Source organism: Sinocyclocheilus rhinocerous, unplaced genomic scaffold (assembly GCF_001515625.1).
Source record: "Sinocyclocheilus rhinocerous isolate Xijiao unplaced genomic scaffold, SAMN03320098_v1.1 scaffold3125, whole genome shotgun sequence".
NCBI classification, from domain to species: Eukaryota; Metazoa; Chordata; class Actinopteri; order Cypriniformes; family Cyprinidae; genus Sinocyclocheilus; species Sinocyclocheilus rhinocerous.
The window spans coordinates 69,506-83,118 of NW_015641451.1; the positions used below are offsets into that span (position 1 = coordinate 69,506).

Below are 13,613 nucleotides of genomic sequence, written 5' to 3' on the forward strand. Positions count from 1 at the left end.
CTTAGATTGGCGATATTCAGATCTTCATCATCCATTTTCTAAACCTTGTGGCTCAGTTAAGACCAGTTCAAACGACGTGTGAAACCTTCATAATGCAGAACCCTTTCCCTTCAAATCAACCAACCAAATGACAGAAAAATCATATGTATGACCCCTACTGCAAAGAAAGATGGGTGAAAAGAATGTTCCCAGTGACAAAGAAAAATCAACAAGAAGCCCATGATAAAACCAACACGCAAACAAAACAAATTCTCTCACTCGGACAGGCAAAAAGGCACAGACACGCATCCGTTCAATCTTCAGCAACTGGCTGTTTCCTAAAACATGGGACGTCAACAATTGCGACACCATCCCTGCAAATGAAAGGAAATCCCAAAGCCGAACCTCCTGCGATCCGAACATCAACAATAAATAAAAACATTGAGGTGGAAAGCAAAACCAAGTCTTTGTGATATTAGTTGAAGAAAGCTGATTGGCGTCGTCTGGCGCGCCGGGATGTCGGCGTTTGAAAGCGCGCAGCAGGCAGGTTTACTCAGAGAAGCAGGTGATGATGTAGGACAAGTCAGGGAAAAAAAGAAAAAAAAAAAAAACAGTGTGTGTAGCAATTAAAACTGGGTCCCAATGTGGCCATCGGTGGTACCACGAAAATGCACACACAGCACGAGTCTAAACACCCGCCCCCTCCGTCAAGTTTGCGTTTCCAACCCCAGTGTCCTTCCCCGGCCCAGGATGGAGAACGGCGTGTGGGGCGCGATGGGCTTTTGTGCCCCTGCAGGGGGAGCTGAATGGCACTTCCCCTGCCCTGTACCTCCTCTTTACCTGTCCTTCAACTCCTGCGTCACGCGTTTGGTGATGCGGCCGCACAGCAGACCCATGAGGAAGAGCAGGACCACGCACATCGCCAACATGCTCAGGATGTAGGACTTGGCAGGAGACGTGAAAACCTGCCCGGCCAAGTCCGAGAAACCTTCCGCTGGCGCCACCTATTGCCAACAAAGAAACAGTATGAACTTGTGCTCATGAAAACTTCATCACCTGCAACTTGCATTCAGTGTTCCTTGCGTATACTTTATCAGCTTTACATGCGCACAAATTGCATTACTAAATCTAGCTAAAGGCAGGGTGGGTGATTTGGTTCAAAAACGTTTTTTTTTTTGTTATGCTGGTTGAAAGTCTCTTCACATCCCAAAAGCATCCAATAATTTCCCTCGGTCTAAAGGTCTTTGCACACAGAGTTCGAAATTTTTGCACGTTAAAAAAATAAATATGACCTCACGTTGTGTCAATCACGTTTACACTAGGGCTGGGACAATAAATCGATGCATCGCGAGTCGTGGATCGATTCTGAGACTTTCGGAATGCATCGTGATTCTCTCTGGAATCGATTCTGAGCTTAGTTTTTAACAGCAGATGGCGCTCTAGGTTAGTTTTTAGCCGCACACTCAGATGCTCACGAAGAAGAGCGCTTGAGCGTTCAGCTGAGTAATGTAAGTGGTTAAATGTACTTGCACATCGGCTTTTATGCTTTATGATGTGAGATTAACGTAAACACAGCCCACTGTGAACATCCTTGTAATTCGCTTCAACCTTTTTGAACTTTATGAATGATTATTTTAGGCTCAAGTGGTGCGTGTGTAAGGAACTGGAAGCAAGCAGAATGCGGCTGTTTCTAAAGCACGCAGTGCCATCTGCTGTTAAAAACTAAGCTCAGAATCATTAACGTAAACACAGCCCGAAAATCCGAAAAATTCCGAAAATCTCAGAATCGATCCACGAATCGCGATGCATCGATTTATTGTCCCAGCCCTAGTTTACACACTGCCTCTGAAACTTTCATCCGTTATAAAAAAATTCGGATCAGGTTCGATTTTCTGCGTTTTTCGCATCTGTAGCAAGCATTTTGATAGGAAAGGAGGATGAATACAAAAAAAAAAAAAGCATACGAAAATTTCGGACCTTAAGGCTACGATAGGCTGCCCTACCTGCCGGTCAATGTATTAGCATATCTCCACACACCCTGTTCGTGCAGACATGATACACTATCAGTGTGTTCATTAAGCTATTGCAGACCGAGGTTTTGGAGGAGGCGTGGCTTTGGAGAGGGATTTGCAGGGAGGGTGGGATCTTATGCTTTCAAAGCTAGCTTGCTTTTGCTAGCCTCTCCAAAATCGCCTACCCTAACTTTAATCTTAAACTATATCTGAACTAATCAAAAAGTATAGAAAACTCGAAAAGCGCAATTGTTTAAATGGCTCATAACCATTCTTCAATGTAAAATTCTCCAGAATTATCTATGTAAATTGTATGCATGTGATGTAAACTGGGCCTCATTCATAAAAATTTAAATGCAAATGATTGGAATTTACTAACTTAAACTTAGAAACATTTAACTCTCAAATATGAGGTTTACGAAGCATTTGTGAACCTGCAGAGGAGTTGGAAAATTGTTTTTCATTTTATGAGCAAATTACTCCATATTTATTTCATGAATGAGCCTCATTGTTTAAAAAACGGTTCTTGCGCAATTTGAATGCATTGAATTAATGCAAGGTGTGGGTAATTTGTTTGTAAAAACATGCTTAAATAAATTGTCATGCATTTTTTGTAAGATTTGTGTAAATTGCTCGTACAACCATCCTTATGTAAACTTTACAAAACAAAAAGAATTTACAAAACATATAAATTATAAAAACATTAAATAAATTGTTTGTTTAAACCATTCTTATGCAAATTCTCATGCTAAATCAAATGCAGAAACTTTTGTAAGATTTGGGCAAATTCTTCAGAAAACAATTATTCCAAATTTACTTTTTAAATATTTATATTTAAATATTTCATGAATGAGGCTCAATGTTCGTAACAATTTTCCGCAAATTGTTCCAAATTGAATCGAGTGTAACAACTTATATTTGCGTAACACAATATTTGTTTAATTTGTTCGTAAAATCGCGCTTATGTAATTGTCACTTGGGATTATATGCAACCATTTTCATATGATTAGTGTAAATAGTTTGTACATGCATCCTTACATAAACAAACTGAATGAGAATGTACAAAACATTTTCAAAATAAACTTTGTGAAACCATACTGTGCAAATTCTCATAATAAATGAAATGCAGAAACCTCTGTAAGATTTGTACAAAATCATACATTTTTTGCATTTAATTTAATGTGACAATTTACGCACGCAAGTTTTTGCATGCAAAAAGATCGGAAGACTGTTCTCTGAGGTAAATGCCATCACAATTTTCATAATAATGGTTACATGATTAATTTACACAGAACACATAACTTAATCTAACATTTTCAAGCCGTGTTGGCAAGTCTGCTAAAAGTGTTTTTAAATAAGTTTATTGAAACAAATTTATTAAGATCTGAAATACACGATTCTTCCTTAGAATTTAGCCAAAACAAGGTATCTTAGAAAGCAGCATAATGTCGCTGTTTACTTGTTAGAACAGCATGTGTGTAGTCAGCACACCTACAATACCAAATTTTGAATCATCGCTCTAGTGTTTTGGAACAACAACAAGGAAGAAAATACTGTTGAGCTTCTGAATGGAGGCCGATGGGATTGGATGAACGTTTACCTTAGCGGCGTAACTCCACATGTCAATGCGGTCCTGTAATCTCTTCTTACACTCCGGCTGGAGTCTCACACGCTTATCTTGGAGAGCCTCCATCAGACACGACATCTCTGCACAAACACAGAGTGCAGTCATTAATATCTAGTCTACCAAAATGGCATAAAATCATTTCCAGAATTACTTACGTCTTCCTCGCCCCGGTGGGATCGCAGCACACTGGTGCTTGATGTCCAGGGCGCATGCTGTGTGCAGAACTGGATCCACAAAGATGTCCGCCTTGCTCTCCTTCAGTATGTTAAGAATCTCCTACAGCGGGAACACCCGGTCAGACGAGTTGTGAGAAATTGAACCATGCAACTACCCAGCGGCAAATCGAGGTCAGAGCGCGCTTACCTTTTTACAGCCTTCATGGCTGATCTTCAGCAGGTTGATTTTCAAACACTCCTCAACTTGACCCGTCTGCTCCTGCGCCGCTACTTCCTCCGCACAGAGCCGCAGGATCTGGGACAAACAGCCATTATTGGACATTTGAGACCAAAACATCTTGATGTACGACATACTAAGACAGTGAATGTTACCTCCTCAGTGCACTGGAGCTGCAGCTGCGGGTCGAGCCTGTAGTCCAGCGCGGACTCCTGCAGAATGACAGTGATCTGGCTCTCGCAGTCTGGAGAGAGACGCTGGAGACACAAACACACGCTCTTATATGGAGTAAAGGTGCAGGTTTATGTGCATTCGCAGTGATAAGGGTTACGAACCTGGTCTGCGTATTTGAGTTTGAGGCAGGAGATGACCTGCCCCTCCAGCTCGTTGTCGTCTTTGGCATTGTTCAGAACGTTCTGGCAGAACTTTGGGATGTCGGCTTTGCAAGCCTTCCTCAGCACAGGGTTCAGACGGTAGTCTAGAATGGAGGAAAGAGCATCAAACTTTAGTGATGGAACCAGGTTTTTTGACTTTACACGAATAGGGCACTTGTATCTCATTACTTTTTATAGCAATAATGGCACAAAAATATTAATTGTTAAATCAAATGATTTCAACTCTTTCTAAAGTATGGTGGGAAGACATTACAATTTCATTACATTTTCTACATTTTTACATTCACACCTGTTATTGATGTTCTTGTAAGTGCTAATATTTCCCTTTAATTTATTGGAAATACAAGTTTATTAATCGCTACAAACCAAGATTTAGTCTCAAACTGGTTAGCTCCTGCTGAGAGAAAGCATAATTTAGGCAAAACCTATAACCCTGTTACCCATTTTAGCAAAACGTAATTTTAGATCTTGAAAATTATTTCAGCTATATTGATTTAATAGTTATTAGTAGAAAAAACTGTTGCTGGAAAATATTTATTACTAGGTTTTTAAACAGTATCAAGACATCTTCTATTTTTTGTAACAGAGTTGAAAAAAAATGTGTCATTTAAATTAACAACAAACCAGCATTTCATCTCAAACTAGTTTGGCCCTGCTGAGAGAACATGTAATTTAGGCAAAATTTACAATCCTGTCACTTGCAACTCTGTTACTCATTTCAGCAAAAATATTTTTTTAAATGTTGGATTATTTCACTTATATTTATTTAATGGATATTAGTAGAAAAAACTGTTACTGGAAAATGTTTATTACTAGGTTTTTAAACAGTATCAAGACGACATATATTTTTTGTAACAGAGTTGAAAAAAAAAATCGTAATTTAAATTAACAACAAACCAGCATTTCATCTCAAACTAGTTTGGCCCTGCTGAGAGAACATGTAATTTAGGCAAAATTTACAATCCTGTCACTCTGTTACTCATTTCAGCAAAATTATTTTTTTAAATGTTGGATTATTTCACTTATATTTATTTAATGGATGTTAGTAGAAAATTGTTTTACTAGAAAATGTTTATTGCTAGGCTTTTAAACAGTATTAACACCGTTTCCAAATTTATTCCAAACAGGGTTGAAAAAAATCCTAATTTAAATTAACAAATTAACATTTAGTCTTCAACTAGTAAGCCCATACAGTGAAAGCTTATTTTAAGCAAAACTTACAAACCTGTTACTTAAAACCCTGTTACCAATTTCAGAATTGTATTTTTTTTAAAGGTCTAATTTTTTTAATTAATATTTAATTTATTATTAATAGAAAATAAAAAAAATGGGTATTAGAAAATGTTGTTGCTAGGTTTTTAAACAATAGTAAAAGACATCTTCCAAATTTTTGTAACAGGGTTGAAAGTAATAAATAAACAGGGTTGAAAGTAGGCTTGCCGCGATAGACGGTGTTGACGGTGATACCGTTGTTAAGCCGCAACACCGGTTACGTCACTTGCCCACCGCGGCACCGACCCCCACCGTCGTTTTGATTTTTTATATTAATAAAAATCATTTAGTTCAGTAAAAGAACAGACACTACAATTAAAAACTGAACGCGGCTGCTCAATGCAGGAACATTCAAACTAACTAAAAACGAACAATTGCTTTACGCCGAATTGCCGCTATTTCAAAGTGAAAGTAAAATGTGCACGCCGCTTTTACAAGCTATTTAAAAGCGAAGGAAAGCGAGCGAAAATTTCCTCACCGTCACAACCCTAGTTGAAAGTAATAAATACATTTAAATAAGTGAAACAGCTCATTAAATAAATACACAGTTTGTCCGGATGAGTTTAACACCTTTCATTGACCCACTGAAAGAAAACATCTGACACATCTGCCTTTAACTGAGAGGAACAACACATAATTAGCCTACTGCATTAACAAAGCTTCCCATTTGTTGGTGTTCCGACTCTAATCGTAAAGATAAATATGTGAGTGATTAAAGAAAACCTGAGTATGTATGCGCGTCTATGTTAGGATGCGTAGGTCGTACCTGTGTTCTGGGTGATCTGTCTCTTGGTAATCATTTGTTTGCATTTCGGATCCATTAGTTCGCTGTTCTTGTTTTGTTTGAGACACTGTAAGAGGTTCTTTGCATCTGTGTCACTGCAGAAACGCTGTATAATGAAGAAAAGAAAAAGTTCTTCAATACTTTATATAGATTAATCAAACAATTTCAAGCCATCATTAAATTCTGGGGTCTTTTCAGATGTAATTGACGAGGTTTCACACCCGGATCATCTGCTTGCAGACTCTCATGAGCTGGAAGTCGAGTTCTGGGTCCATCATTTCAGTCTCCTGCAGTTTGAAGACTTTCTGATGGCAGTGCTGGGTCAGCCGCTTCTTGTTTTCCTTCAGACACTCGATCACCTGAACAAGCACAAACACACAGATGAGCAGATCCTCACAGTCAAACGGAGGATTAGAGAGCCAGCTCATCTGAATTTACCTGAGCGTTTCCAAACACCACGTTCTGACAGTGCTGCTTGATGTCCTGCCGACAGCTCTCGTACAGATCCGGCTCCAGACGAATGTCCTCAGACTGCACGACACACACCGACACATCTCAGATCACAGGATATAAGACATAACATAGCGCAGTACACTACAAATGATTAGACTCATTTAAATACATTTTAGATCGATTTGATGTACTGACCATCTCCAGCTCTTCCACTCTGAGCTGTTTACGACACTTCATTGAAACTCGCTGCTCTCTGCCTTCCTGTAAAGTGTCGTTCCTTACTGTGGTACTCAGACAGATCACCACATCCACCCTAAGAGCAAACAGACCATCAAAACCTTCCCATCATACTCTACATTACCTCTAGAGGAGCTTTCGTAAATGTAGTAGTTGTAGCCAATCTCACATTATTTTTTTTTTTCTTGGCTGGTTTAGGCCTGTCATAGATAAATAAATATGACACTAAAACAGCCAGTAGGTGGCGACAAGTCCATGTCTTAATGAGTGATTCATTGAATCATTCATTTAGAAACAACGCAAACGACTGTCTTAAAGGGTTAGTTCACCCAAAAATGAAAATTAGCCCATTAATTACTCTCCTCGAGGCATCCTAGGGTGTATATGACTTTCTTCTTTCAGACGAATCCAGTCTGAGTTATATTAAAAATTGTCTTTGATCTTCCAAGCTGTTTAATGGCAGTCAGCGGGTGTTGCATGCATCAGTCCAAAAGAAGTGAAATAAAACGAATCCATCCATAATAAAAAGTGCCTCACACAGCTCCGGGGGGTGAAACCCGCTGAGTGCCATTAAACAGCTTTTTTTTAACAACTTTTTTTCAACAATTTTTAATATAACTCCGACTGGATTCGTCTGAAAGAAGAAAGTCATATACACCTAGGATGCCTCGAGGGTGAGTAATTTATGTGATAATTTTCATTTTTGGGTGAACTATCCCTTTAATGAATGGATGAATCGTTGACTCAAATGATTTCATTTAGGAATTAAACACCGCAGTGTTGCTCCAAGACGCACAAACGTTCTGCTCCGGCTTTGATTGAAACTATTTTCGTCAGTGAAACCAAAAAAAAAAAAAAACACCAAGACAATTTTGTGTCTAAACATGCGATCGTGCTCATGTGCTGATAATAGGGAAAACCACACTCTATTGCTTAACTACATCATATCTTATAAATACAAAAACCAAAACTGGAATTATATGGGCATTGTAACTGCATTCATCATTAAAACAACATTTGCAATATTATTCTTGAGGATAAATAGCGCTCAACCCTAACGATAATGTAAAATGTATGAAACCAGTTATGAAACATTTGCTTTGCGTGACAGCCACGCGCTCACTTCTTTTTGATGTTGGGGCACAGTTTGAGCACGTCCTCCTTGCACGCCATCTTGAACTTGTACGAGAAGCGAAAGTCCTTCATCTGGATCTGAGGATGAGGAGGAGAAACGGACGGTTGAGACACAACAGTAGTAACCGTAGGAGGAGCGAGTGTGTATTCGTCAGACGTACCAGCTGGAAGTGTGTGACTCCAACGGCGCATTTCTCGTTCATTTCCTTCTGGTGCTTATTGGCAACGAGGCACTCCATCAGGTCCCCTGTGTCTATCTGATTATCGGCCACCTCCTGCAAAACAAACACAGGCAAATAGAGAGGACAAATGAAAAAAGAAAAGAAAACAAGCTACTTCGTGTATTTATTATATAGTTTAAGTTATGAAAAAATTATTTGCAACTTACGTGACAGTAGGACTGGATCACAGGCTCACAGGCTCGAATCAACAAGGCCTCGATCTGAATGTCCTGGAAAACCAGACGCACCAAAATCAGTCCAAACCCACCCCAGACGCCTCACGTCCAGCAGAGAACAATAGCACCCAAACATAGACACCGAGGCTTTTTAATTTCAGAGTCAAACTGCTGTAAAAATCACAAAAGCATTTTTTTTTTTTGTACCTCCGACTCCAATTCTGTGAGGTTTCCCACCACATCCCTGCAGTTAGAGACCAGATCATCTAAATGATACTGTAAGCACTCCAGTTCCTGACAGACAAACACACACAAACATTGAGCAATGCATCACTGGGAATTCCTTTGCAAATTCAAACATTTCATATGAAACATTTGTTGTTGTTCCAAGACTTTTTGTTAAGCATCACAGGCACAAATCTCATGTTTTCGAAATCATTATCTAACATAAAATTAACCACGGCCATTTCAGAAGCTGACCTTCTTAACTGTGTCCAACAATTAAATAAAAAAATAAATAAAAAAAACTTAGTAAACTTTTAATATTAAAAACTTACATTTAAAACACAAACACACAAACAATTAAAACAAAAACCTTTAAAATAATTTGCATTATTAAATATTACTGTGGTAATAATTAGCCACGTCACCCATGTTGTGCTCAATCCTGTTACCTTACCACATTTCTTAAATTTACATTAGAATTTGAGAATTACATTCTTAAATTTAAAAGAATTTACATTTCTTAAAATTGTGACCCACAGGAAGTAAACATCACTGGATTCTTCCTGAACCAGGGCAAAAAGACAAATTTTGTAGAAAATCTTGTACAAATATTGTAGTGTTGACAGCATTCACCAATCTCAACCATTCAATCCTGTTACTGGAGTTATAAAAAAAAAATAAAATAAAATCAATCTAATATTTTTTCTTTAATTTACGGAAATGCACGTTCAATAAGTACTACAGTCTCTGTTGAGTGACAGCTTAATTTAGGATATGAAGCTTTACTTGCAACCCTGTTACCCATTCCGGTGTAGTTTTCTGTTTGTTCTTATAAAAATTGATTACTTATGTGTCCAAATGTATATTTAAAGGGGTAGTTCACCGAAAAATCACTCACCCTCGTGTCGTTACGAAGCTACGAGAATACTTTTTACACGACAGTACCATGACGCAAGCGTGTGGCTGGCGGTGCTGACCCACGCTCGCGTCATGATACTGTCGTGAACGCACATCCATAAGTGACGCAGTAGAGACGAAAATGTGGAATAAAGTCGTTATTTGTGTTTTCTTAGCGCAAAAGTAAGACCGGTTTGGAACGACATGAGGGTGAGTAACTAATGACAGAATTTTCATTTTTGGGTAAACTAACCCTTTAAGTTTGATGTTTATTAAATGTTATTTGCTAGAAAATTACAAAGAAAAGAAAAAGAAAAGAAAACAAACGAGTTTTTAAAGTTTATTTAGACATCCTAAAAGTTAGTAACAGGGTTGCAAACATGGTAAACCTCAAAATGAACAGAAAACAAAACTGTCCATTTGTAAGAAAAAAAACTAAATTGTATACCGTACATGGAAGGTGACAGACAGTGCTATTTTACTATCAGTGAGATTTTATTAGTTTTTATTATTTGGAAATATAACTTTTTTAACTTTATTTTTATTCTTATTTTTGTATAATTTATATGAATTTGACTAGAGCCCGACCGATATGGGTTTTTTGGGGCCGATACCGATATTAGAGAATAAAACAAAAGCCGATACACGCATATATCGGCCGATATTCTTTGTGTATATTATAGTACAGTACCAGTCAAAAGTTTGGACACTTTCCCATTCGAGGGTCCAAACATTTGACTGGTACTATATATAGAATACAGTTTATACATAAACAGAATATATATACATAAACACATTTTTTGCAATGATCACTCAAATGTGTTGATCAAACACTTATAATGGTGACAGAGATATGTAAGGGCATTTAACAATTTAACAATAAACTTGCGATGAGTGCGATGCACAAAGTAACGGGGTGTTAGTTGTAACACACGTGGTTTGAATATTTATTTTACCATAGTAAAATTTAAATTCTGGCTTAAGTAATTTTTTTTTATCTCAGTTTTTATTATTCATTTAAAATGAGACAAATCTGCTATTATTTTAATCTCCAATCTGTTATTTATCAGTTCAGATAGTTTTTTTTAATGCTTTGATTACTAGCAGAAGACACTAACCAGTTTTAAATTCCAGTTGCGCAGATGGGGCACGTTGTAACACTGAGCGTTTCATCCAGGTCGCCAGTAGCAAACAATAGAGTGCGCTCTGCTGGACAAACTAAGTAATTACACCATTTCAAGCATTTTATCTGCATTATATGTTCTGTAAAAAAAAAAATTTCATATCGGCGGCATATTCGCCGATACCGATATATCGGCGACAGGCTCATATCGGCCGATGATATCGGCAAAACGATATATCGGTCGGGCTCTAAATTTGACAATTTTATAATTTAATTAATTTTAGTTTTTCACCATTTATATTTCTTTTTTAAAGTCTATACAATTATTTTTTATTTCAGTTTTAGTTTAGTACACAAAGTTAGACTAAATAAAAATGAGAAATTAGCTGAAATAAAATGAGTTTTTTATACTCATATTTAATATTTGTTCAGTTCAAGTTTCATTTTATTACATGTTTTTAACGGTTTCAGTTTTAGTTTACTATAGTAACCCTTAGGGCGGCCATAGGAAAAAAAAAACACAATTAAGTCATATTTAAACAAGTCCTACATTTTAGTAACAAGGTTGCAAAGTTCGTAAACCTCATAAAATGAACAAAAAACAAAAGCACAGATAATTTTAAAGAAAAATGTTTTAATTGCATGTAACCAATGGAAAGTGACGGTTATAATTAGTGTGATCTCATATACTGACCTGTCCAGCTTCAGTCTTCTCACTGCACCACTTCCCGAGGTCTGTCATGCATCGCTGCTGCAGCTCCGGATCCAGTTTCACATCCAGAGCCCTCTGGTGGAGGATCCTCTGCACCTCCGTCTTACAGTCCCGAGATAACTGCAGATCGACTCAGACGCATTAGCACATACACGCACGCACGCACACACACACACACACACACCTAACGCAAACAAACAGACTCACAACCAATCAATCAGACACGCACGCACACACAGTTCTGGATCCTTCTACAAACAGCGATCTGTGTGCACGTGTTTGACGGGTGTCATGAAATTTGATACCATTACCATAAACGTTACACAAGAATGTCTATTTTTAGAATAGTCTGTAAAAAAACTCCCAAGACCCACATCATCCGAGTTCATTTCCTGTCAATCATTACTCATTTAAAGCCCGCAGCATGAATTAATGTGATTTCAGTCTCGGCAAAGGAAGGTGATTTTGATTCGTCCCTGCTAGTTTGCTGAGAACATGCATTTGTAGCTTGATCACATTTACTCTTAGAGTGAACGTCACCAGACCTGTCAGGAACATAACCGAGTCATATTTCACAGCAAAAACCAACTAAGATATATAACTAAAATATATATATGCTTTGCTTGAATTCCATTTAGAGACCATTAAGATTTTCTGCACTGTGACAACAATTTATGCCGTTTATAATAAAAAATGTATGACAAATAAGTACAAATAAATACTAGTTAACTAGTACTAAACACTTGTAAATAAAACTAAAAATATATAATTTGACTTGTGAATTATTTATTTAATATATATTATTTTATTACTGAATTAAGGTAATGATAATTGAGGGAGGTTGCTTATTTTACATAAAAATAATGTAACAATGCATAAAATGTTAATAGTAAAAACTGTTTGCGTGCTAAATAACTGATTTCTCCTTTTGTTTCCGAGGTGAAATGCAGCTTAGTCGTGTTTTTGACAGGTTTGTGAGATTCCCCTCTTTAAGGAACCAGAGGATACTTACATTCAAACTCACTTCAGAAGTTTCTGATGAACCCTACAGTTACATTTAGGAAGCCTCAGATAAGCTATAGTTTCTCAATGTCCTATTTTCTGATAACTCACAATGCAGAAGTGTAACATGAGGGTGTTCAGTGAGTGTCAGTCGTACCCGTCGTCCCTGCATCTCGGTGCGGTAAGCGTGCCGGTACAGACAGGAGAAAACGGCTCCGGGAGGCATGAACTCGCTGGTTTCGTTCCAGCCGTGAGTGTGACAGATGCGGGCCGCATCGTTCTGACACTTTTTGTACAGGATAGGGTCCAGTCTGTAACCAGAAGCACAGGGAAATGTTTGAACATGAACTTACATTTAGCCCCAACAGACACATGAACAGGAACTTTCAAAGCTGTTTGCTGACAGGGTCTCGGTTAAAGAGAATCAGAGAAACAAATCTCAGGTTTTTAAGATCATTATCGAACACAAAATGAACCTTGCTGTGACAGTACTGTTGACCTGCTCAACAAAACAAAAAACTAAACTAATCAAACAAAAAATCTAATAACTAAAAAAAAAAAGACATAAAAAACAAAAAGCAAGCAAATAAAAAAAAAAAAAACAAATAACAAAAAAACTAAACTAAAATAATAAAAAAAACAAACAAAAACAAAAAGCAAAAAAAGTAACAAAAGATCTAATGGCAAATAAACAAAAAACAACAACAGAAACAAATAACAAAAATAAAATAAGGAATAAGGAAGAACCTGAAGTGTGTCATTCAAAAGATTTATAAACAGGATTGTCAAAATTAAAAGTGTGGAATGAAACCTAAAGGCAGAAAAACTCTTGTGAGTTTCGTGACTCACTTCCAGTCTCTGGAGATGAAGTACTGCAGCTCTAGCAATCTGTGTTCACAGTCTTCAACCATCTTATCAGTGTACAGATGCTCCATCAGACAAGACAGGATCCTACACACACACACACACAA

General features: G+C 37.4%; 1 protein-coding gene across 1 annotated transcript in view; it reads right to left on the reverse strand.

The window, feature by feature from the left end:
* Positions 1–815: 815 nt before the first annotated feature.
* Positions 816–13,613, reverse strand: part of LOC107754986 (Golgi apparatus protein 1-like) — a 16,097-nt gene continuing 3,299 nt past the window's right edge. The window contains exons 4-21 of the mRNA XM_016571632.1: positions 13,492–13,593; positions 12,800–12,953; positions 12,653–12,685; positions 11,623–11,760; positions 8,891–8,977; positions 8,675–8,737; positions 8,448–8,561; positions 8,276–8,364; positions 7,111–7,228; positions 6,901–6,993; positions 6,684–6,821; positions 6,445–6,568; positions 4,347–4,489; positions 4,167–4,268; positions 3,982–4,089; positions 3,774–3,894; positions 3,592–3,698; positions 816–983 (exon numbers count right to left, since the gene is read on the reverse strand). Coding sequence (XP_016427118.1) covers positions 816–983; positions 3,592–3,698; positions 3,774–3,894; positions 3,982–4,089; positions 4,167–4,268; positions 4,347–4,489; positions 6,445–6,568; positions 6,684–6,821; positions 6,901–6,993; positions 7,111–7,228; positions 8,276–8,364; positions 8,448–8,561; positions 8,675–8,737; positions 8,891–8,977; positions 11,623–11,760; positions 12,653–12,685; positions 12,800–12,953; positions 13,492–13,593 — 2,002 coding nt within the window. The remainder of the gene's footprint in view (positions 984–3,591; positions 3,699–3,773; positions 3,895–3,981; positions 4,090–4,166; positions 4,269–4,346; positions 4,490–6,444; positions 6,569–6,683; positions 6,822–6,900; positions 6,994–7,110; positions 7,229–8,275; positions 8,365–8,447; positions 8,562–8,674; positions 8,738–8,890; positions 8,978–11,622; positions 11,761–12,652; positions 12,686–12,799; positions 12,954–13,491; positions 13,594–13,613) is intronic.